Source organism: Martes martes (genome assembly GCF_963455335.1).
Source record: "Martes martes genome assembly, chromosome: 17".
Lineage (NCBI taxonomy): Eukaryota > Metazoa > Chordata > Mammalia > Carnivora > Mustelidae > Martes > Martes martes.
This window is the reverse complement of record NC_137905.1, coordinates 26,887,149-26,912,092: the sequence shown is the minus strand read 5'-3', so window position 1 is coordinate 26,912,092 and position 24,944 is coordinate 26,887,149. Positions and strand designations below refer to the sequence as shown.

General features: G+C 57.4%; 1 protein-coding gene across 1 annotated transcript; it reads right to left on the bottom strand.

Annotated features, from left to right (window-relative positions):
• Positions 1 to 670: 670 nt before the first annotated feature.
• On the bottom strand, positions 671 to 21,383 carry CCDC102A (coiled-coil domain containing 102A). The gene is made up of 9 exons (XM_080829081.1): positions 21,295 to 21,383; positions 13,628 to 14,381; positions 11,457 to 11,683; positions 8,743 to 8,851; positions 6,432 to 6,548; positions 5,840 to 6,049; positions 5,444 to 5,614; positions 3,990 to 4,093; positions 671 to 1,773 (listed from the first exon to the last, which is right to left on the bottom strand). Exons 2-9 carry the CDS (start codon positions 14,222 to 14,224, stop codon positions 1,644 to 1,646), a joined length of 1,665 nt encoding a protein of 554 aa, XP_080685207.1. The 5' UTR covers positions 14,225 to 14,381; positions 21,295 to 21,383; the 3' UTR covers positions 671 to 1,643.
• Between the last annotated feature and the right edge of the window lie 3,561 nt (positions 21,384 to 24,944).

The window sequence follows — 24,944 nt, the reverse complement described above, 5'->3', positions numbered from 1 at the left end:
CCACAGCTGCCCCCCAGCCCTCAGGCCCTGGCTTGTGGGGAAAGCCCTATGGCGGGTGGCTCCCCGGGGCTGGGGCTGGCCCACTCCTTCCTTTCCCCTCAGAGCCATTGAAGCAGCTCCCCTCCGCAGGCACGGCGCCCCAGTGGCTCCTTGCACACCGCCTGAGCACAGGGAGCTCGCCTCTTATGCTGGCTAAGACCATGCGGGCAGATCCTCTCTCTGCAGAAAGCAGGCCTGCTGCCAAGGATTCATCTAGAGAGTCTCCTTAAGGGCAGGGGTCTCAGTGCCACCTCGACCTGCACATGCAAACATGTAGGCTACTGTGTTCTGAGTAACAGTTTCCACCAGATTTAACAGAAATCTGCTGGTTATAGAGGGCTTAGAAATTAAGTATCAAGGGATGCCTGGGTGGCTCAGTTGATTAAGCGGCTGCCTTCGGCTCAGGTCATGATCCCAGCGTCCTGGGATCGAGTCCCACATCAGGCTCCTTGCTTGGCGGGGAGCCTGCTTCTCTCTCTGTCTCTGCCTGCCACTCTGTCTGCCTGTGCTCGCTCTCGCTCTCTCTCTCTCTCTGACAAATAAATAAATAAAATCTTAAAAAAAAAAAAAGAAATTAAGTATCAAAAATAAAATTAAAATTACCTGCAATTCCATTACCTAGAGCAGGGCTGGGGAAAGAGAAAAGAATTTATTATTTATGCTGTTTATACCTACCTCCAGTTGCCTGAACTTCATCCCTTGGGACAGAGCGCATCTGGCAAATCCCTCCTCTCCAGGGCACACCTTTAAGTACTTTAATAATAACTAACCTTTACTGAGTTCCAGACAAACTCATCTTATTCTCCTGACACCTGTAGGAGACGCCTCAGTTTACAGAGGGAGAAATTGAGGCTCAGAGAGGTCAAGTCACTTCCCCATGGCTGCACAGCCAGGAAGGGGCAGGGGCAGAGGTTTGAATCCATCTGGTGCAGGCTCGCAGTCTCCTGTCCTCCAGATTAGACAAACACCAGACCTTTCCTTCCCCTCGCAGGAGGCGGATTCCAGGCCACCCGAGCGGCTCAGATGTTCATCCACTCATTCTTTCTCACATTCGTTCATTCAGCAAGTCGCCTGACGTTAGGGAGCTCAGGCTGGGGGCCGGACCTAGGCTGACTGCTGTCCCCTATACCCCCTGCCCCCACCTGCCACACTCTGAGGACTCTGCCCTGAGAACCCAAACTCCATTTATTACAAAAGACTGAGTTTAGCACATTGTCAACAGCTCCACCTCACCCCCAAGGTTCAGAGAGGCAGCCTGGGTCGAGGCCCCCACAGCCCCCTTTGACACCCCCTTGCCCCTGCACAAAGGTCCTGGGTGGACAAGGGTGCTGAGACTGGGTCCTGGAGTGGTCCCGTGTTCGTAAGACCAAATGGATCCAAGGACCCTGCGCACATATGTGAAATACACACGGAAAATGTATACATGGGCTGTGGCTTCCCCTCCACAGGGTGTTGCTGGGGACCATCGGCGCCCTCCCTGGGAGAGGAGGACGTCCGCCACAGCGGGGAGCACGGCCGGGCAGCTGCATCAGCTGGAGCCGCCGGTCAGCCCGGGCACCCAGGGGCCTGTGGTCACAGGCGGGTCCTGTCCGGCCCTGGGAGCTCTAGGCCACCTGGATCTGCAAGTCCTCGTCCTCATCCAGGTCGCTGGCTCCGTCCCCGGCCTCCTCGGCGCCGAAGCGAGCACTTCGGATCTTCCCGAAGAGGGGGGCGCTCTGCTGCTGCCGGCGGAGCCTGCAGGCCGGGTGACAGGAGGTTGGGGACAGTCAGTTGATCGTGGGCGCTGCAAACAGCTCAGCCCTTCCCTGGCATGTCCCTGCCGCTAGGCACCTGCTGGGGCTTTTTCCCTCCAGTTCCTCATGTCACCGCATCTTCCCAAAAGTCACTGGGATGAGAGAGGTGCTACCGTCACCCTCGTTTGACAGTCAAGGAAACTGAGACACCAAGAGGTCAAGTAATGTGCCTATCCCCCAGAAAGCAGGGAGTGAGGCTGGGCTCTGCAGCGGGCTGAGGCCGGAGAGGTGAAGCAGTCCCTGAAGGTGACCGTGCTAGGATTCGAACCCACACCAGGCTCCAAAGACCACAGGGAGAAAGTCTGGAGGTGGAGGAGTCGGAGGTCTCCTTTACCCCCCATGACAATGACAAAGGGCTCTGCCCTAGTTCTTCCCCACTCTGAAATTCCTAAAGCGCAGTTGATGAGGGCTGGTGGAGGACATGCCCATCCCCCAGCAGAGCGGCCGCCTTGGCTTCATCTTACTGGAAGGCATGAATTATTAACACGGCAGGGAGGGGCCCAGGCGGGGGCCTCCATTACTGGGCCGTGATTTAGTGAGCTGTCCCCGGAACATTAAAGCACAAAAAGTTGGAAAATAAAACGAGGCAGCGGTCCTGGGCAGCCCTACCCTCCCTGTTGGAAGCACTCAAGAGGCTGGGCACAGCCTGCCTGCCCATTTTGGAGTGAACGGGGCCGAAGGACGTGGCCAACACTGCAGTGAAGCCTGGGGCTCGGCAGCCCCTGGGGGTGGAGGGTGGGGGACAGAGCAGGCAGTGCTGGTTAGACATGAAGTGTGACCTGTCACGCCTGGGCCCTGTGCAGCATGTTATGGGCAACATCCCAGGTAGATGGGGAAACTGAGGCCAGGTTGGCCACGTCACACAGCTGTGAGGCCTGGCTCTGCGGCCTGTATTCCTAGCCACAGAAACTCAGTACGTGGCAGCACATAGTATAGGCTCTGTAAATCATGGCATTGATGGCCGGGGGGCAGGGGGCGATCTGGCGGGACCCCCCACCCCAGCAGTGTGGCCAGGGACACACCCTTCCTCTTAGGCCTTAGTTTCCTTCTCTGCCAAGCTTCCTAGAAAAAAATATCTTCCACTTTCCTTCTCTTGTAGAAGCGTGATTCTTGGTGGCATAACATGGGACCCAAATATAAGTCCCCTCCTCCCCACCCCCCCGGCAGCCCTCTGGGGGGAGCAGCAGGAGCAACAGCTGACCATTCCTCAGCACTTACGACTGGCTGGGAGCTTTTACAAGCTCCCTGAATTCTCGCAACAAACAAGGGTTAAGAAGTGTATCATCCCCACTTCACAGAGGAGGAAACGGACACAGAGAGGCCAAGCGAGTGATCCAAGACCACACAGGCCACTTCCACAGCTACTAAGCAGAGATTCCCACCCACCTGGCTGCAGAGCCCCGTCCCTCTATCCTCTGACATCGCCAGAAACTTCGAGTAAGGGCCTGGCACAGGAAGTCAGCACAGTGGTCCTGACACTCCTGGCTGGTGGGGCACATGTGGAGTAAGGAGGGCCTTGGACTTGGCTCTCTGTCACCTTATGGGCCTAGGGAGAGTGTTGGGAGAGGGGCACCTCGGAGTATTGGGATGGGTGGTCAGGGGAGGGAGGAAGAGTGTGATGGGTGGGTGGGTCCCGTGGGTGGGTCCCCCACAGACCCTGTGGGCCTCCCTCACGAAGGCTACAGCTGGTGGGTTGGGCGCACCATGAGGGCTGGGGCTCCTCCACGCTTCCCTGCTTTCCCATCGCTCAGATCCCAGCTGGCCTGGGGTCACCACAGCCCAGGGATCCTGGGGCTGCTTGTTCTTTCTATCCATGACTCCCCAGAGCCTTAGGCCCTGCCTGCTGCCCCACCTTGGACCTGGCCTCTTTGGCCCGCCTTCCTTCCCTCTCACCACCCACCCACCTGCCGGCCAGCCAGTTGCATGCACATGATTCCAGGGCCCCCAGCTGGTCTCACTTCCTGCACTCCCCTTCCCTGGTTTCCTGGCCCTGGCCCTTCCTGCCTGGAGGGGACAGGATTCTGGCCCCAGGGGCCCCAGATCTCTTCCTTGCTGCCTTCCCCTCTAGCCTGGGCGGGGAGGAAGTCTCTCCTTGGCCAGCTTCTGTGTCCTGGCTGGAACTACCCCCCAACCCCCGGGGGATGGCGGCAAGCCCACCTGGACTGCAGATGCTCCAGCTGCACTTGTAGGTTCTCACTCTGCTCCGTCTGCTCGTCCAGCGACCGCTGCAGCTTCCGGGCCTGGTTGTGGGCCTCGTCCAGCTGGCAGGGGAGCACGGCCAAGAGCGTGAAGGTCACCTTGAGTCAGCCTGGCCGGCCATCTACCTGGGACCGGCCACTCCCGCCATTCCTCTGCCATTCCCAAGAGAAGTCCGTATCTGTCCTTTGAGGCCCAGACCAAGGCCCACCTCCTCCAAGGCAGCATGCCTTTGCTCCTCACCATTCCCTGCTGCCCCTGCCTTCCAAATCTACCCAATCTCCCATCCACCCAATCATCTACCCACCCACCCATCCACCCACCTATCCACCCATCCACCTACACATCTATCCACCCATTCACTCACCCACCCATCCACCCAGCTATCCACCCATCCATCCACCCAACCAGCCACTGACCTATCCATCTATCCACCCACCCACCCACCTGTCCAGTTACCCACCCATCCACCCATCAATCCACCCACCCAACCATCCACCCATCTACCCACCTATCCAGTCACCCACCCACTCATCCACCTAGACACTACCCAACCACCCATCCAGCCATCCACCCATCTAACCACCCAACCACACCTCCACCCACCCACCCACCCACCTACCTATTCAGTCACCTACCCATCCACCCATCAATCCACCCACTCACCCATCCACCATCTACCCACCCATTCAGTCATCCACCCATCCATCCAATCACCTACCCATCCACTCACCTATCTACCCATCCATCAACCCATCTACCCACCTATCCAATCACCCACCCAACCACCTATCCAGTCACCTACCCATCTACCCACCTAGTCACCCATCTATCCAATCACCTGTCCATCCAGCCACCCTCCACCCATCTACCCACCTATCCAGTCACCTACCCATCCATCCATCCATCCACTCACCCCCCATCCATCTACCCATCCACGCATCCACCCATCCACCCATCCATCCACCCACATATCCACCCACCCATCCACCAATCTATCTACCCACCCACCCCTCCATCTATCCACCCACCTACCTATCCAGTCACCCATCCATCCACCCATCCAATCACCTATCAGACACCTCTTGTGACATCTCATCCATCCTCCTCCCCTCCGTCTCGCCCTCCCTTCCCCATCCACCTGCTCCTCTATTCTCTCACACATCCATTCGTCCATCCACGGAATTACTTTTGTTGTTCCATTTCCATGTCTGCGTGCTACACAGACCACCTACATATCCACCACTCGTCTATCCATTAGCCTATTCAGCTGCTCGTCCCTCCTGCCCGTCCGTTCTTCCTTAGCACCTATCCAGCGACCACTGGACGCCCGCAGAGGGACCCGGGAGGGCTGCGCAGCCCCCTCCTCCGCCGCTGAGGTCTGAGGCCGCCCCGCGGGCCCCACGGGGGCTCACCTCGTCCTCGGCCTGGGCCAGCTCCTTCTTGAGCTCCTCCACCCGCAGCCGCAGCTTCTTCACCTCCGCCTCGTGCTGCTCCACCCGCCGGTTGGCGTGTGCCAACTCGGCCACCTTCTCCTGAAACTGCTTCTTCAGCTTGCCGTGCACATGCTTCAGGTCGGCCAGCTCCTGCGGGGGAGCACGCGGGTCACAGGACGCCCGTTGGCTCGCGGCTTCGAGGCTGGAGGGGAAGCGTGAAAGCACGGGCGCGGGGCCTGGCCCCGGGGGACACCCGGCAGGAGCGGCTTCCGGGGCCATGGCTGCCTCTGTCCTACCCCCCCGCCCCCGTGGGCAAGAGCTCGACACACAGTAGGTGCTCTGCCCCGGCCTTGTCCGAACCGCCCGCTACCCCACCTTGTTCTTCTCGAAGAGCGCAGCCTGGCTGGCCCGCAGGTCACAGTCCAGGGCGCTGGCTGTCTGCCTCCGCCGCCGGGCCAGCGCCTCCTCCAGGTCCCCGACCTGCGCCCGCAGCTTCTTGTTCTCGCGCTCCAGGCCCAGCTTCTCGGTCTCCAGCCGCTCCCGGCGACCCCACTCGGCCGCGTTCTCTGCCTGCAGCCGCTCCATCTACCACAGGGCAGGACAGGGTCAGGGCTCCAGGGGGAAAGGGGGCAGAAAGGCCTGAGCTGCGTGCTCCCCGTCCCCACCTCCCCCTTCAGAGCCATTTTTGGCTCCAGGAAGCAGATCCAGCTGCGGCAGCTATAATTAACCTGGGCTGATTTCACGGCGTGCAGGATGTGAGGGCGCTTCTGGTCTCTGCGTAGGAGAAAGGCCTGCCGCCCCCCGCAGACCGCACTACCTTCCGGGTGTGGCCGGTTCCCGCCTCAGCGCACAGACCTCCTTCTTGCCCTCTTAGAGGAGTGGTTGGCTGATGGAGACCAGGCCCCTGCCTCCCCCCACCGCCCCCCTGCCAGCCCCAAGCCCTCCCAGGTTCCGCAGGCGGCCTCACCTCACCCCTCAGCTCTGCCATCTTCCTGTCCATGCTGGATCGCGCACCTAACTCGTCCTCCAGGTCTTCGGACATGCGACCCAGCTCGTCCTGGTGGGCCTCCTTCAGGATGCTGAGCTGCAGGACACAGTGCAGCTAGCTTCCGTGAGAACCAACTGGGTACATCCTAGAACCGGCTCCAGGGGATGGGTGCCAGGGCAGGAGTGCTCAGCAAGGAGCCTGATGTGGAGCCCCGATGCGCCCCCGGGTATCTAGAACAGAGCCTGGATCCGACTGCTGGTGCTGCTTCTGGCATTTCACACCTCCTATCTCATGGCCATCTAGCCTCCCAGTGTCCACTTGGGGCCCCTGTCACCCCACCTTCCATAACAGTAGCTCAGAATGAGCTCTTTAAAAAAGATAAATCCAATCACACCCCCATCCCTGGGTGCCTTAAGATGAGGCCCGACTCCTTTCTATGGTCTCATAGTACGGTTGGACCCTTGCCCATCTCTCCTCTTAGTTCACTGTGCTCTAGGCTCGAGTCCTCAAACACACCAAGTTCCTATCCATCACTGGACCTTTGCACATACAGTTCTCTCTATCTGGTACACTCTTTCCAAGTTGTTTTACAGGATTGACTTTTTACATTCTTAGGCTTTGGCCTAAATGCCCCTTCCTAAAGGGAGGCCTCTCTCCTCCTCCCTGATTACAAGGGGTGTCTCCTTTACTCTCGGTCCCACCCCCGCAACTAGCGTGTGCGCTCGGGAGGACAGAGCTGTCCACCTTTGTATCCCCATATGGCCTTGGCACTGGGTAGCCCTGGGAACTGACTGAAAGCACTCTGTGTATCTGAGCAGGGTCTGCGGGTGGGTGCGGGCCTGGCTACATGAGGATCGCCTGGGGTGACTGCGGCATGGTATGGATGTCCTGTTGTATAGCGGAAAAACAACAAACTATCACTGTGTGCAATGACTCGGGTGAGCTCAAATCCGTAATACCGAGGGAGAGCAGCCAGTTATGAAAGAGAATCTTGACACCTACCTGCTAAACGGAATATTCATGTTCTATTCACTTCTCCACAAAGCATTCCACCTCATAACTCAGAAAGATTAAAAAGGCAGATTCCCAGACCCATCCCCCAAAAGATGCTGCTTCTGGAGAGTGAGGGTTTTAGGATTTTTCCCGAGAGAGTCTACCGTGAGACAGTCTTGGTTTCTTCCAGGGCAGTTTCAGGCTCTGAGGTCTGGGGGAATCTTTGCTCCCTCTAGAAACGCAGCCTGTCCCGCAGACTTTCTCTGGGTGGCTGCGCCCCCTGGTGGCCTCGGGGGCCCCACACAGGAGGCAGTCTCGGCCGTTGGCAGGACCTCTGTCTGACCCGAGACCCCAAACTGCAGTGGTGGGATCTCCTCTCTGCCAGGTGGACCTTCGGTTTTGTCATTTATAAAATGGGGACCTCAGGGTCCAGCTCAGGACTCCCTGAAGGATCACTGAGATGGAGCAACACTAGACCTCATGAATGCTACCCTTCAGCATGGACTACGAAGCCCATTGAAGTCTGGCTCCCTTGGAACCTCATCTTTCACCTACTTCCCTCCAGCCACACTGCCCTCTGCTTCCTGCACATACTAGGCTTACTCTGGCCTCATCAGGACCTTTGCATGTGCTGTGCCTTCTGCCAGGAAATCTGCCCCCACAGCCTCTCAAGAACGGCTTATTTTATTTATTTATTATTTTTAAAAATTTTATTTATTTATTTGACAGACATAGATCACAAGTAGGCAGAGAGGCAGGCAGAAAGAGAGAGGAAGGGAAGCAGGCTTCCCGCTGAGCAGAGAGCCCGATGCGGGGCTCGATCCCAGGACCCTGGGATCATGACCTGAGCCGAAGGCAGAGGCTTTAACCCACTGAGCCACCCAGGTGCCCCAGAATGGCTTCTTTAGATCTTACCTCAAATATCACCTTCCAACAGGCCATTCTTCTTTTAAATTTAAATTTTATTTATTTACTTACTACTTTATTATTTCCATTTTCTCAGAAATGACATTCTTGACCCACCACCCCACGTCTCTTATTCCGCCTGACTCCTTCCTAGCTTATGAATTTCTCTGCCTGGTTACTGCTGGTACGCCCCGTGCCTCACCCACAGCTCCCACAAGGTGCGCTCCTGGAGACAGGGACACTGCCTGCCCCAGAGCTCAGAACAGCGGATGGCGCATGGCCAGAGCTTGACGAGGAATGACTGAACTCCCTCCTTTCTCCCACTCCCACTGCTGAAAGTCAGCTGTGCAATGCTGCTTCCTCTAGGAAGACCACCGTCTCCAAGACTCACCTGCTTGAGCATTTCCTGCTTGGTCTTGTTCAGTTCCTCGTACTTGATCTTCCACTGGCTCAGCTCCCCCTCCAGCTTCTCAATGTTCCTGCTCAGCGCCAGTTTATCCCTGGAGAGAGGAGAGGTAGACATGGGGGGGGGCCCACTGAAGCTCTCTGCTGAGAGTCCTCCCGCGCGGCCTACACCTGGGGAGCCGGTGTCTGAAGTCCTTGGCTCGGCATTCAAGGCCCTGGAACCCCACATTGTGGCAGGCACCCCGGTTTTGCATTCCTTTGGGAACTGGACTCCCCACCCCCTGCACCACTGCAGGTGTCCAGGGAAGTATGTCCAGAGTGTCCAGGGATGCGGGAAGGTGACCAGGACTCCAGGGCATTGGCTGTGCCTGGCCAAGAATCTCATGTTCAACTGGCAAATATGACCTCTGTTTCTGTTTTATGTACTGGGGTTGCCTGTAAGGCTTGGTTTGAACACATGGTTCTGGGGTCAGAAAAGCTGGAAAATGCTATCCAGTGGGTCTCAGATGGAGGGGTCCCCTCTTGTCATCATCACTGGGTGGGGGTTTCTCCTACAATCCTCACTCGACACTCTGCTCTGTGTAGGAATGAGATGCTGGCGGTAACGAGCATGGGGCCTGGCCCCGGCACACAGCAGGTGCTCAGCGAAGAGCTGTACTTATCCTCACTCTTCAGCATGCTGTGCCTCGTGGCCCCCCGCCACCAGCCTCCCTCTTGGGAGCCCTGACCTCTCACACCTCTAACACGGGCTTCTCAGAGGAGACAGGGCACCCTCTAGGAGGCGTTTCTGGAAACCCTGCACGACCGGATCACTCGGTGGGCAGGGACAGGGGGTGCCTATGTCCTGCACTGAAGGTCCAGGGCCATCCCGCCCCTCCAGGAATGCTCTTGTGACCTCCGTCAAGCGTGTATGCCCAGTCGGACACCCCCGGGTGTGCAAACCATGTGAGCGTAGACCCTTGCTCTGATTAACACATGAACAGAAAGTATCTTTTGTACTCACAGCCTTTCCCCAGGAACAGAATCACTGTATAAACTGAGGGAACGGTGCACTTTGCTTGGTTCAGAACTTTCCCAAAGGCTGTTCCTCTCTCAGGAAATCTTGTCACGACAGCGCTGGCATATCTGAGCGGCGGACCCTGCCCTCCTGCACCTGCTGTTTTTGTAGCTGTCCTGGGAGGTGACTTAACTGAGCCTGTCCACACAAAGCCTGACTCGGAGGACAGGCTATGGACATATTTACTGGGACGGTTATCAACACTACCCTTCTCTGTAAGGGCTCCAGATTCTGACCACATCTGCCCCTTGGACACCATGGATTTCAACCGCATGGGTCCACTTACATGTTGGTCATTTTGATAAAAATGTACAGTACCGTATTTTTCTTTTTCTTAATGTTTTCTTTCCTCTAGCTTCCTTCATTGTAAGAACATAACACGTGATACACAGGACATACAAAATACATGTTAGTCGACTGTTAACGGCAAGGCTCTGGTCAACGAGTTAAGTTTTGGGGGATCAAATTCAAGGAGTCAGATTTTCAACTGCATGGGGGGGGCGTGTCAGTGCCTCTGAGCCCCACATTGTCCAAGGATCGACTACACTTCATTATTTCTTCTAGTGGAGCCGGGCCTCAGTGTGTCCACATCATAATATGTATATTTTGTTACAAATTCCCCTCATTTCTGCTTTACGTTTCAGTTAGTGTTCCATCTTGCTTAGACAATTTTATGGGCTCAGAGTTCTTGAGGCTAGAAGTCCAAGATCAAGGTGTCAGGAGGGTTGGCTCTGTCTGAGGCCCATGAGAAGGAACCTGTCCCCTTGCTTCTGGGAGTTCATGGTCCATCTCTGGTGTCCTTGACTTTCAGAAGCATCTCCTGATCTCTGCCTTCACACTATCTATGCATTTAATTTCTGGACAGATAGGGAGTATTACAAAATGTTCATTAGAATCAGGCCTTGCCTGACCAAGGTCACCGGTGACCTCCATGTTCTAAATCCACCGGTCAGCACCTTGTCCTCGTCTTCCTTGACCAGCTGCTCCCACCCTCCTCTGTGAAACAGGTGCTCCTGGTTTCCCTGACCCTTCTCAAACTTCCTTCTCCTGTCTCCTCTGCCGTTGGGCTCTTCTTCTGATCTCTAATTCCGGAGGGCTCCAGGGCTCCATCCTGTGACCTCCCTCACCCAGTTCATGGCTTGAAATCACTTATCCCCTGCCGAGTCTTGCATTTCTACCTTCAGCCCAGATCTGCCTCGTGAACTCCGGACTCACTCACGTACCCAGCTCCTGCCTCTCTGTCATCTCAAATTCAACTAGTCCAAACCCGAATTCCCATCTGCAACCCCTCAACCTCCCTGACCCTCCTTCCCTACTCTTCCCTTTGCTCAGGACATGCTCTCCCCTCTAGGATGTGAGCTCCATGAGGCGGGGAGTGGGGAGGGTTGGGAGCACAGGTCTGACTCAGAGCAAATGCACGATATGTATGTTATTTGAATAAAAAACTTGCATTGGTTAATAAATAAGGTTAATAAAACAAAACTGCGTTGTTCCAGTTAGAACACACTGCTCTGAAGTTCCAAGCCTCAAGCCCCAAGAGTGCCAGGCACCTTCAGTGAGTCTCACGTTCCACAACACTGATTTGCACTCTGCGATTGTGACGGGGCCTGCCACCGGGGCCCTGCTTCCCCACCGGGACTTACTCTCGCTCCTTGAGCAGCACCTTCTGGGACTCATCTAGCCGCAGCCGCAGGGCAGTCAACTTGGATGCATCCTCCTCGATGGTGGCTGTGTCCTCCCAGGGTAGCCGGCTGCGCTCCTGGCGGCCTGAGCTGCCCCGTGGGCCCCCGGGCCCCGCACTGCGTGCCTCCCAGCAGCCCTCAGGCTCCTCTGGTCTGCTCTTCAGCAGGCTCTCCACTAGCTCCAGCTCCTGTAGGGACCAAGGTGGAGGAGTGGCTGCTGAGCCCTCACCCTCTTGGCTGACCTCATGGCCTTTCCCAGACCCTGGGTCTGGGATCAGCTTGGTGGGTAACCTTGGACAAGTCACACAGCCCTCTGGGCCCCACCCCTTCACCTCTTGGAACTGTACACAGAGTCAGCCACCACAGTTCCCTGTATCCTAGAAGATGGCCCTGGACAGGTGGTGAGCTCCCTGTCATTGGAAGCATGCAAGCACAGGGTGGGACACTGATGTGAATGGATGTAGAAACAGGGACTCCTACAATGGATATGAACCAGATTTCCTCAAAAGGAATTCTGGCTCTAAGATCCCATTCTTCAGGTGCAAACACTAGGGTACCAGGAGATAAGTGACATGAAAGATGCATAGGAAGACAGTCCCTGTGAGCAGAACCAGCTCCCAGAATGGAAGCAGTGAGGGACTGTTAACTCAGTGCCATGCCCCTGAGCTTCCCATTCCTCTTTGCCCCTCCAGCCTTCCCTGCTACACCCAAGGCCTACCTCTGAGCACAGACCTGAGACACATCCATGGCCTCTGTTCCAGCCTGGCTTCCCCCGTGACCTTTCTAGATGAGTCTAGGCCAGCTCCTTCCCCGTCTGGCCCTCAGTTTCCCTATCTAGATGGGGGCTTCGAATGCCACCTGGTCCAAAGCCTTATTTCATAAATGGGGACACAGGGAGGGGAGGGACTGGCTCTGGGCCACAGAACACAGAAGTGGCTGGACTGGAGAAATGAACTCAGACTGTAATGCCAAGGCTCCCCACGGTACGCGCCACCTCCTGGAGTGCGGCTGACAACCGCAGCAAGCACAGGGCAGGAACAGCACAGTAAGGCTGGATATGACAGGGGCTGTCCTCTGCCCCAAGAAGAGCAATGAAGGAATGCCACTTGGCCGACCCGGGGAAGTGGGGGCTTCAGCCACCAGGAGGCAGCAGTGCCCACTCTAGCCTACAGCGGTGGTAGGGGTTGGGCAAGGGAGGGGAAGGGGCAGCCAAGAATCTTAGCTGGAGGAGCTGGACAGTCTGGGGATGGAGCCGGGAGGTCCCCGAGCCTGGACTCGGCTCCTAGAAGGACCGCTGGGTCAGGGGATGCTGCCCTCCCCAGCCACCGTTCACGCTCCGGCTACACTGATGATTGCCACCGACTCTGGAGGTCACCTGGGTTAACTATCCAGCACTCCAGTTACCAGCGGGGGGGACCCTGGTACTTAATCTCCCTGCGCCTCAGTGTGCTCATCCACCTCGGGATTGTGAGAACTGCACATGCCGAGTTTACTGCTGTCTGCAGGAGCCCACAGAATGATGGGAGCAGTCATGCCCCGCCTCTGGGCCTCTGCAGGTCTAGAACGCCTGCCTGCACACTGCACAGCGAATTCCTCCACATCCTCCTAGTCTCGGCCAAGATGGGACCTCTTCCAGGAAAGCTTCCATGAAGCCCCCTCCTCAAAGCCTGGTTCAAGGACCTTCTCTGTGCTCCTAGGGCCCCGACAACCTCCACCTCTCAATGATGCTGGTTATAAATGTTTACCCTCTATGCCCCGCCCACCCCGCCCCCATTCAAGTTGAAGGCAAGAACAGATTCCTCTCTGCTGCTAATAGAGGTCTACCAGGCACGAGCTTCCATCCCGCTCCTGCTGCAAACGGAGGATTTTAAGGTTCTGTTGACTGCTCAGGTGTGGGAGCGGAAGGTCCACCAGATTCCCCGCCTCTCCACCCTAGGGAACTCCGGAAGAATGCTGCCCTGAGGTCCCGAGGAACAGAGGCAGGTGCAACTGAGTGAAACCTCCCAGGGGACTAAGCCCTTTCTATCCCCCTTTCTCAGTCCTGCCGCACCCCCTTCCGGACCCCAGAGCCCAAGGCCCTGCCCAGGAGTCCGCCCCCTCGCCAGACCCACAACCCCTCCCGCACCGCGCACCTGGCTGCCCTGGGGCACTTCGGACCCGACGTCGCGCACGGGCTCCTGCTCCCTCTCTGGCTCGGGCTCGGGCTCCGGCCCGTCCGGTGTCCTGTCGGCTGCCCCCCGGGCGCCCCGCAGCCGCGCTAGCTCGCGGCCCCGCGCCTCGCACTCGCCCTGCGCCTCCTGGCGTTCGCGCCGCGCGCCGGCCAGCTCCTTGGTGAGCGCGTCGAGGCGCTGGCGCAGCTGGCGCACCTCCTCCCGCGCGCGGTTGCGCTCGGCGCGCACCTTGCTCCACTTCTCGCGCCAGTTGGCCGTGCAGTCCGACCACCAGCGCATGGTCTTCTCCATCTGCGCTGCCCGCGCGCGCGCCTCCTCCAGCTCCCGCAGCCGCAGCTCCTCGCGGCTCTCCCAGTCCCCGTCGGCCAACAGCGCGGGCGCCGGCGGCAGTGGCAGGGCGGGCGGTGGCCCCGGCGACGGCGTGCCGCTGGGCGGCGTGGGCGGCAGCGAGTCGGCCAGCCCCATGCGCTCCGGAGACGGACTGCCTAGGATGGTCAGGAGGCTGCCCTTGGACAGCTGCGGGGACTCCGCCAGCCGGGGGCTGGGCCCGTGGCTCATCGTGCGGCCGAGCGGGCGGTCCCTGGGTTCCAACTCCGGGCGCACTCAGGGGCCCGAGGGGGGATGCCTTCAGGACGGGATACCACTATGCATGCTGACCACGGCTCTCCACTGCTCTCCTGGCTACTGGGTGGGGGAGGCCTCCTCCTCCTCGCACCTGTGGGAGAACGCAATTGTTAGAAGGCCATGGCCCCCATCTGTCCATACCCATAAGATCAGCCATGGGAAGGGCGAAACAGGTAGCAGGAAGAGCATGGGCAAAAGCGGGAGGAGAGAAACAGTCTGCCCCAGGAAAGCCCCAGTGAGGCTGTAGTGGTGAGCAAGAGTGAGCCTGTAACCGCTTCCTCAGGGGCCTCCAGACACCCTCCTGCAGACCCTTCACCCTGCAGCCAAGGCAGCTGATCTGAAACCCTGATCTGCTGTCCCTGACCTTCAAGTCCCACGTGATCCAGTGAATGGCTGGGGCTACTCACTCATCTCCACCCCAAGTGCAGCATGCTTGCACAATGACATTGCTGCCAGGACTCCCCTCCCCACCTCTTCCTGCACTGGGCTAACTCTTTTCAGCCTTAAAATGTATCTGAGTTGGGGCACCTGGGTGGCTCAGTGGGTTAGGACTCTGCCTTCAGCTCAGGTCATGATCTCAGGGTCCTGGGATGGAGCCCCGCATCTGGCTCTCTGCTCAGCAGGGAGCCTGCTTCCCCTCTCTCTGCCTGACTCTCTGCCTACTTGTGATCTCTCTCTGTGTCAAATAAATAAAATCTAAAAAAAATTTTTTTTAAAAATGTATCTGAGTTATCACCTCCTCCTAGAAGTCCTCCAGGACCACCTCAGGCCAGCTGGCCTGTCCCGCCTGTGTCTCCATCACAAGTGTAACCAACCTCACCTACCATTTATCTGTGTCTCCTCCTGCTCCCCATCCTTACCCAAGGCTGTGAGTTTGCTGAGGGCTGGGGCTGACTCTTGGCCATCCCAGCATATGATGCCAATGGCAATAACATTTGACAAGGTCTGACTACAGGCCAGGGGCCATGCCCATGGTCTTCTGTGAACTATCTGACTTACTCCTCTCAATAGACTGAGGGGAAATGGCTCCCATTTATCGCAGAAGAAAAAGAGAGGCTCAGAAAGGTTCAAGCCCAGATTTGATTCCAGGTACAGGGTGAGGTGAGGGCGAGGTGTGTGGTGAATGCGAGGCATGCTCTGGGGTTAGGATGGAAATAAGCCAGAGTCTAGATGGCAAGGGTGCAGCGTGGTGAGAGGTCCCACTGCTGGGCTCTGCTATTCTGGGCCACATCACTTTAAAAGATGTGAGATGCATGTCCTTCTCCTCTCTGTCCCCAACCCGTCACCCTCTCTCTCCATGGTGGTCTTGCACTGACCCCCACCAGCAGCCCCTGGGCCTCCACCCCGATGGCCAGCTCTTCCTCTGTGGGGCACTGCTGGTGAGGCTCTCATCAGCACCACAGCCAAGGGCCTCAGCACTGGCTGCTCCCAACACAGCCCGGCCAACTGTCTCTGTCCCCTCTAACCATCTCCCACCTCCAACCGCTCACTCTCAGCAGGTGATCTAATATCAGAGTTGACAGCGGAAAAACGGAAGCCATCAGATGGGGACACCCTCCAGGTCCTGCCCCCAGGACCATGGCCCCCTCCTCCCTGCCCCTAGGAGGCTGGAAGGGCTCTCCCTCCCCCTCCAGAACCCCCTTGCGCCTCTAGCAGGGTGTTCCTCAGATAATTGAGACTCAACCTGGTCAAACTGGAACTCGTCTCCATTCCCTCCACAACCAGCTCCTCCTTCTGGACGCCCCCTCTGGGAGAAGAGCACCTCCTCACTCCTTCATGCTGTGGAGGATGTTCTGGAATCTGCTTTCTCCCCGCAACCCCCACCCTGCCACCTCCAAGTCCTGTCTGTCTGTCTGTCACACATCACAAGGAGCTAGACACCTTCCTCCTACGTGGCCACTAGCCTGTCAAGCCACGACCATTACCTCCCACCTAGGCAACCGCAGCCACTGCCTCCCTGCCCTGAGTTCCCCCGCAAGCTGTGCCTTCTTCAAATCCATTCTGAACAGCAACAGCCAGAGGGAGTTTTTACAAATGCCAACCTGACTGTGCCAGTGGCCACACCCTTTGTTGTCAGCAATAGCTGGGACAGCTTTCTAGTGTCAAGTCCAAGCTCATGTTCTCTAGGAGTCCAACTCCAAAACTTCAATCCTGAAAGCAGCCCCCTGATCCCACCACTTGTTCTCTGTCCCTCCTGCCCACCGCAGCCCTCTTCCCTTGCCCAGCTCCCATTCCGTGGCCCTGATCTGGCGCTGGCCAATGCCTTTGGTGCTCCAGCCCCTCTCCTGTCCTCTTCTCTCCCGGCAACGCCAACCCAGGGCACCTCCCCAGCTCTATTTTGCCTTGCCCCATCCAAGCAGGAACGGCAGATTTTCCCACCACGTGGACAGGTGTCAGGACCGTTAGCATCTCAGTGTGTTCAGTGATTCTACTGCATTTCTCTAGTCTGTTGGCTGTTTGTTCATTGTCTGCCTCCCTGCCAGGCATCAGTTCCAGGCTCAGCTCTGTCACCAATCTCATGTAAGCCACCTGCCCCTTTCTGGGCCTCAGTTTCTCCACCTGCAGAATGGGGCTGCGGTGAAGGTGAGGGAGACCAGTGCGCTTGATCAAGGGGTCCTTCAGATTCACGTGGACGCTAATGTAGTTCCCAGGCGCCCCCTGCCCCCAGACTCATGCTTGGTAGGCAGGGGGTTGGGGATTTGCATTTTAGTAGTCCAAGCTGGAGACAACTGAGTATTTGGTGATGCCTTGTTACCACCCAGAGTTTCATACATATAAACATGTATATAAACATACATATAAAAATGTATGTCTCAATGCCAACAACATCCGCGGGGACAAAGTCACACACGCAGACACGGCCACACGGAGGGAGGTTCCACCTCCCTATATTCCACTAACTCCCTGGCAGGCTGCACGCCCTCTGACTCAGTCTCCCCACCTGTGTGGTGAGGTGGCTGGCTCAGATACCATCTGCATTCACAGACATCGTTGTACACCCGTACACATGTGCAGACACACAGGCAGTCCCATGCAACGTGAATACAGATATGAAGACCCACGCAGACACACATGCCCTCAACGATGACCCCATGCGCCCACAGCTGTATGGCTGCAGAGACGCTCACCTCGGAACAGAGGGTCACAGATGCACCTGGAGACACATGCAGCCAACACACAGCTGGATACACACACAGATATGCAGACACTCATCCCCAAGACAAAAGTGGACACACACGAACACACATATGGGCACTCACACTCCTCCTCTCCCCGTTTTCCTGGCCCAGCTCCATGAGGAGAAGCTCTTGGAAAAGAAAAACAATGTGAGAGCCTGAGGGGGAGGGGAGGAGGCAGGAAATCCCAGTGCCAGCCCGGCGCCTGCCACAGCCGCACTGGTTTTAGGGAGTGGGGGGAAGGTCCTCTAGGCTCTGTCTATTGGGCCCTTCTGGCCACCCCTAAACGGAGAGGGTGGCAGGGACGGGGGCCAGTGCCATATCCTTGCTGTGTCCGGGAGCCACCAGGCCTGGCATGGGGCTCAGTGGCATGGGGGCGGGCTCTGTCCAGGAATCTCCAGCCTGTCGTGCAAGGGGCAGGCCAGGCACCGCCCAGGCCCCTAATGGCTTCCAGGCGCCCACGCTAGAGGCAGGGGTGGGCTCCAGGCTCAGCTCCTGTTGCCCTTCCCAGCAGCCTGTCCCACGCCCTCCTGGGGGCTGGGGGAGAAGGAAGGGGAGCAAGGGGGAAAGAGGAGCTCCGCACAGCCCTTCTGCCTTTCCTCCTGCAAGCCCAGGGTCCCTTGGAGGCTGTGTGTGCACACGCTGGGGAAGGGGTGGGGGTCCCAGAGCTGGTTTTCTTGAGAAGCCCACTCACCAGCACACCAGGAACCCTGCACCCTGTGTAGATTCAGGGCAGACGGACTCTGCCTAGCAACGCCTTCCCTCATCCCCCCCCACCCACCCCACTCCAATCCCACTCACATAACACAGACTTGGGGAGAAACACTCACACACAGTCCTAGTAACCGACACAGTCACTGAGAGTCCTGAAACACAGAAGCTCAGCTTACAGTTACAGAGACAGGCTCTGGCTGCCCTGTCCTGCCCGTCCCCTCCCCACCAGACTCAGTACCTTCTTCCCATAGGGTGTGTTTTTTTTGTGTGTGTGTGTGGGGTGGCCTCCGGATTCCTCTAGGGTGTCACCACCCCCCAAATAGCAGGTCAGGGAGGGACCAGCCACCACAGCCCTCAGAGAGCCTTTCCTGCCCCACCTGCCCCTCTTCTCCCCTCTCCTGCCTCCCACCAGCCAGACACATCTTTTCCTGCTTTAATCCTCATGGTTTCTGCTCACCCTGCTCCCCCAACTCAGAATGGCCCCCCTCCCCACTCCCGACTGTGATGAAACCCTCACCTGTCCTTCAAGCTTGGTTCTACCACCTCCGGGAAATCCCTTGATCTCCTCAGCTCCAACTGCTCCCCAGGGAGCAGAGCCCTACAAACTGTCACGGCTAGATCTGGCCAGCTGCTTTCTCCTCTTGCAACACACACCTCTCTGATCCAGATGGGACACTTGTGCCACCCACAGCTTCTAGGACAGGACTTGGATACAGGATTTGCTTAAAGCTGGCTGGTGGGGTGGGCAACTGAAGGCTAAACCATGGCCTTGCATCCCCTTAGTTGGGCAGTCCTCCCAGTGGGACTCAGAGCTCCTGAAACCCACTCTCACAGCCATCTTCATTGCCCCAGGCAGCTGTTGGTCCACTCCAGGACAGAAACTAGAATGTTTTGACCCCATACTTGCCTCAGGGTAGGCTCTCATCCCCCTTGTTCACAGAAAGTGACCAGTGGTTCCCACTGCTTGTGGAACTGTTTAGGTCTCTCCCCGCTTCTTTCTCCATCAGCAAACTCCTACACATCCTTCAAGACCCTCTTCTGGGGAGCCTTCTCTGATTTCACACAGAGTAAGTTAGTGTTCCCAAAACACTGGCATCTCCCTGTTCTTCAGTAGTAGTCACAAGAAATCTTGGTCTCTCTGGCTGTTAGCACAGGGTCCAGCATACAGCAGATGCTGCATAAATGCTTTCTAGGCTGATAGATAGAAGATGGACGGTTAGGGGTCTTCTAGTGAAGATGGAAGACTGAACTATCCTTAAGGATAAGGAGTCATTTTGTGGCCACGCTCTGAAACAGGCAAGTGTCTGAAACTGTCTGTGGCAGAGGTCAGAGGCAGAGGTCATCTTGTGGCCAGGTCAGGGATCAGTCCTCTTACCCGAGGTAGCCTAAGTGGACAACTTTGTTTTTTCCTTAGCATGTTTAGATAACGGTCAATATCCAGTGAGAGAAGTGAGCAAAGCTGAAGCCTGGATGTGGGCCAGCTGAGGGGCCTGGGGGTTGCCAGGTGGCCCAACTCTTCCCTCAAACTCAGAACACTCCTCCGTCTTTCCAGAACCTTTCAGGTGGCGCTCTGGAGCTGCCCATGGCCACAGGCCTGGCTGTGGGCAGGGAGCAGAGCCCAGCAGGAAACCGCAGAGGACAGCCTGATTGGATAAATGCAGGGTCCAAGGCTGGTCAGCCCACAAACTGTGGGCACCTGTTCCTCGGACCTGCTGCCTGGGCTCCAGCCACTGGATCATCAGGAGAGGACTGAGAGGAGTGAGGAAGGTAAGCAGGGCCTGCAGGCTGGACCTGAGCCCCAGGGTAGGCACCTCTGGCCTGTCCCAGGAATCCCCATCTCAGACCGAGGAGCCACAAAGATGTCCTAGATCACATTGAGAACTCCTTTCTTTATAACCGGCCAGCTTAGGCCCAGAGGAGTGACTACTTGCCCACACAGGGGACCAGCAGCAAAATGGGGGTGACCTGGGGGGTAGGGCTGGAGTGCTGGGATTGGCTGCTTCCACTCCTGGGATATGTCTACCTAAGCGCATGAGTTCCCTTGGGAACACTTACAGGATGGGGGTCCTCAGGCATCAGGCCAAGTGGCCAGGCATAGCTGGTATGGGAGAGAGTGAGTGCCTTTCATGAGGGCCAGCCAGCCTCTCAGCAACTCCTTCAACTATTCTCTCTGGTAGAAGGGACATCCCACCAGTCCCGGCTCTGCCACTGATAGGCTGCGCGATCATGTGCAACTTTCTGCCCTAGCTGGGACTGTTTACCTGCCTATACCATAGGGAGAGGAACTAACGAGATTCCTAAAAGCTCTGTCCAACAAGTGGGCAGACCCTGCGCCAACCTGAACCAACCCAACCCCCTTCTAGGTCTGCACAACCCACCCTTAAGATACAGAAACCAGAGCCGGGGCGGAGAACGGGCTTGCCAGCTATCATCCACCCGCACCATCAGAACGGTGAGGCAACTGAGGCCCACTCCAGTCTCCTCGCACCGAGCCATCGCTCTAACTGCCCCAACTCCTTCCAGAAATTCGCTTTCTGCCCTCCCACGCCACAAGCCCCGTCCGCCCTCACTTCCTTGCCCCCTCACCAGCCTCCCGGTCGGGCAAAAACGCCCCGCTCCCTCTAGCGGCTGGCGGAGGGCAGAGGGGGCTGCCGACCCCGCGCGGCGCGGTCCCGCCCACCTCGCCGCACGGCTCCCATTGGCGGCAACCGCGGGCCGGGGCGGTAGCGCCGTGCTCCCATTGGATCGTGCGCCCGTCCATCCCGCACTCGCCATGGTGACCACGTTGGGTCCCCCGGGAGAGTTCCAAATTCCGCCCCCGCCCGCCGCCCCCTCCCGTCCGGTCCCGGCCCGCAGCATTCCGTAGGAGGCCCTGCCCCCGCCCAGCCCCCGCAGCACCTCCACACCCGAGGGCCCGGGTCCCGGGAGGTGGGGGGAGTCCGGGCAGAGGGCTAGAAGTTCTGCTTGGAGTTTGGGGGTTGCTGCGGACGCTGAGCCCCTCTCCTCCAGCACGCCCCCATCTTAACCCCTTCCCTCCCGCGGAAGGTTCGCTGTCTGGAGGGAGTTCCCCGGGCACAGTGGCTTGCCGCCCCCTGCACTGCCGCCCTCGCTCACCTCGGCCGGGAACCCGCGGGCTCCGGATGTCCGACCCGCTGCGGCTGGGCGGAGCGGGCACGGGGCTTGCTGCGGCCGCCGCCTGGAGGGCCGAGGGAGGGCCGCCGAGTCTCCTCCTCCCTCCGGGGGGGGTGGGGAGAGGAGACGGCGGGGCGGGGGCGGTGGGTACCGGCCAGCAGCGGCCTCTGTGTGACCCGGGTCCGCCGAATCGCTGGGTGGGGGCACCAGACTGACTCTGGGGCAAGGGGCGCGGGCCGGGGCGGAGGGCTCTGCTGGAGAGCGAGCAGGACCCGGCCAGAGGCCCCACCCCCGCTTGGGGCCGAGGGTGGGGGGATGGAAGGCAGGGTCTGGGGGCCCCGCAGGGTTCGACTTTCCCGCCTCAGGTTTCCCGAGCGCCAGCAACGCACTAGGCGCCCTGCAGCAGAAGTGGGCAGCGCCTGTCCTGGGCTCCGCACGTGGGGCGCGCTGACCTAGTGTTCACTTTTGTTACCAGCATTCTTCTTAGGGTCAGCAATGCAGCCGAGCGGCCGCGAAGCAACAAGGCCCTGCCTGTCGCCGGGCCTCAGTTTCCCCTTTGTACCACAAAAGGGTTCACCAAAGTAACCTCACGCGCGTGGAGAAGCCGTGGTGGTGCACTTGGCCCACCCAGCGATTTTCTCCGAAGTGCCTCGGTGCTTCCTGCCGGCGACAGGGCCGGGCTGGCGGTCCCCAAGCAATTACGGTAAGGCGCTCAGGCGTGCGCCCTGCGGGTGTGGGGCTTCCTCTGCCCTTGGAAATAAGGTGTCTGCGGTTTGAGCGGGAGGTGGGGTCAGGCGCCTCGCCTCAGGGCATCCCGTACCTGGAAGGCAACTTTGGTGAACTCCCTGCCCCGCCCTCCGCCCCGCTTTTTTAAAAGTAACCTCCACACCCACCGTGGGGCTTGAAGTCTGGAGCATGAGGTTAAGAGTCCTGTGGTCCGCCGCCTGAGACCGCCAGGCGCCCCTGCGGTGAATCTTTCTAAAAAGACAACCGAAACTTCACAGAGATAGCTCGGGCAGCCAGTCTGCATCAGGACTTTGCCTTGAAAAGGAAACTAAAAGTGCTGAAGAAAAATTAGCCTTAAGTCCGGATTAACCCTAATTTAGGTTGTGTGCTCAGAGTACTGAATATCTGCCTTTCCCGGGTCCAAGGTACACAGAAACCAAAGACCAGCCTTGCAACGTTCATAGCATTTCCCTCTCCCACAACACATACCCCCACCCAAATCAGCCTCCATCAGATGCTATCAGAGCTTCTAACCCTGCAGATATGAAGCAAATGAACAGACAAGTGAAACTGCAAATCTTGCAAAAAGTGTGGGGTTTCGTGAAATTGGCATGACGCCGTACAAATGAAGCCGTAGCTGACCACAGAGGAAGAGAACATCACTTAGAGAGAAATGACCAAGTCCTTCCAGAGAGAACTGACTACCAAAGGATTCCAAAGCTGAGAAAATGCTCAGGGGGCGCTTATGGATCAGACTTACCCAAAGTCCCATGGCTGGCAAGGACAGCAATGGGCCAAGAGCCCCTGGTTCTTTCCCAGAGTTTCCGGAGGCAGCAGGGGGGCTGGAGAAGGTTGAGGAGGCTGAGTTGGCAGTGAACTTCAGTTCCAGTTAGAACATCACAGCTGGACCCTTTCTCTTAAGAAAGGAAGTAGTCCTAGTTATGTGCCTTGTAGCAGGTGGGGAGATCCCACCGGTCATGGAACCAAGATGGGGACAGACCTGAAGCTTGGCAGTTCATAGGAATTATCTCACTGTTCAGCCGCCCCACCAGCCTACAGTGAGAAAAGTGAGAATCAGAGGTCAAGGGACAGGCCTGGAAGAGGCACAAAACCAGAAGGTCTGAGAGCGCCGATCTGACTCAATGTTACTTACCATTGTCCCCACTGTTCCTGAACCCACACCCCCAGATTGCCCACTGGTGTCAGCCTCCTGGCAGCCCTCCGAAGGGGTTCCTTCCCCAGCTCAGCCCAGTGGGCTTTTCGACAGAGGACTGTGTTGGTATTTTCCACATTCCAGAAGTTCTGTCTTGTACCCCTGCTGCCACTTTTTGCCATCGACACCTAGCACGTTCCCTGCCCGTCATTTCCATGTTGTAAGATGTACGGGTATTTTAGAGTAAGTAGGAAATCGGCATCGGTTGCCATAAATAGAAGAAAATCATAAAAATAAATACCATGTAAACACACACCACCACTGAGAAACTAGAAACTGGCTCTTTGTTAAATAGGGACGTGATTGTACACCTTTCACAAGAATCAAAAGGTAGAGGCCACCCAAGTGTCTGTCAGGGGACAAATGGATAAATGATATTGGTCTATTTGTACATTCAAAGGAATATTATTCAGCCTTAAAAAGGAAGGAAAGGCTGATCCATGTGAAGTGAAATAAGCCAGTCACAGAAGGAGAACTATTAGGTGATCCCACTTCCATGAGGTTCCTAGGGTGATCAAGTTCATAGAGATGAGTAGAATGGGAATGGTGGCTGCCAGGTGCTGTTGGGAGGGGGTGAAGGGGGAGGGAACTTGCTACTTAACAGGGACAGAGTTTCCCTTTGGGAGGTGAAAAAGTCCTGGAGGAGGTAGACGGTGGTAACGGCCGTGTAATTAAGGCCACTGAACTGTACACTTACAAAAGGGTCAAATGGTAAATTATATGTATATTTTGCCACAATACAAAAATCATTCAAAATTAGATATCTCATTTTCTGTGTCCAATAAAAGGTTGAAGAATGAAAAAAAAAATAAGGACACAGGGCAGGGGAAGAGAGGAGTTAGAGAAAATTTGGCTCTAAATGGAGCCTTCTCTCAGATGCAACCAGGATTGGAAAACACTGAAAACTAAATGAGTTTTTCGTGGTGCGACTCAGTTTATGACATGTCCTGTTGGCGGTCCCCCTTCCCATCCTTCGCTGATCGCAGGGTGAGCAGCCCTACGGGGAGAGACATGTCACTGGGGATGGTGTGCGGGGGGGTGGGAGGTGGCCTGCTGCCCTCCTCCCTGCCTGGGGTGCTGACCGAGGGACTGGCATGCTTCTAATGCTCAGGCATCTGGGATGTTTAATAGGGGAGTCGGAGACAGAGCAGCCTTCTCAGGGGGAGCAGGACAGGAGCTCCCCCATGGGCCCCTGAGGGATGGAGAAGAACTGGGGTCCTGCCCAGCACATGTGTGTGTCGCAGCTGGGACAGAGCAGAGAGGTGAGTGTGACTGTGGCAAGCTCATCCAGAACTGGGTGGACACAGAAGCCGGATGGGTCTAGACCATGAAGGCAATAGGGAGCCACTGCTGGCTTTTGAGCTGGGGAGGGTCTTGGCCGTGGTTTCCAGGGTCTGGAGAGCAGGGTGAGGTAAAACCAGCGCCCCACGAGAGGCAAGGCATAGTGAGGCTGGCACAGGTCCCGGGTGGAAAATAGGGGGGCATCAGGGTGAGCGGGGCTTCCTCCTGGGCCCCGAAAGGCAGCCGCCTGGGTTCACAAGAAGCCTAAGGAGGAAGACTGCTGGTGTTGTAATTCTAGAGGTGGCTAGGAGACCTCAGAAGGAAGGGCTTGGAGGTCATGATCTGGGTCAAGTGCAGAGAAAGACAAAGGCTTGCTCAAGTCATCCAGCAGGAGTGTAGCCTGTAGCCGAGG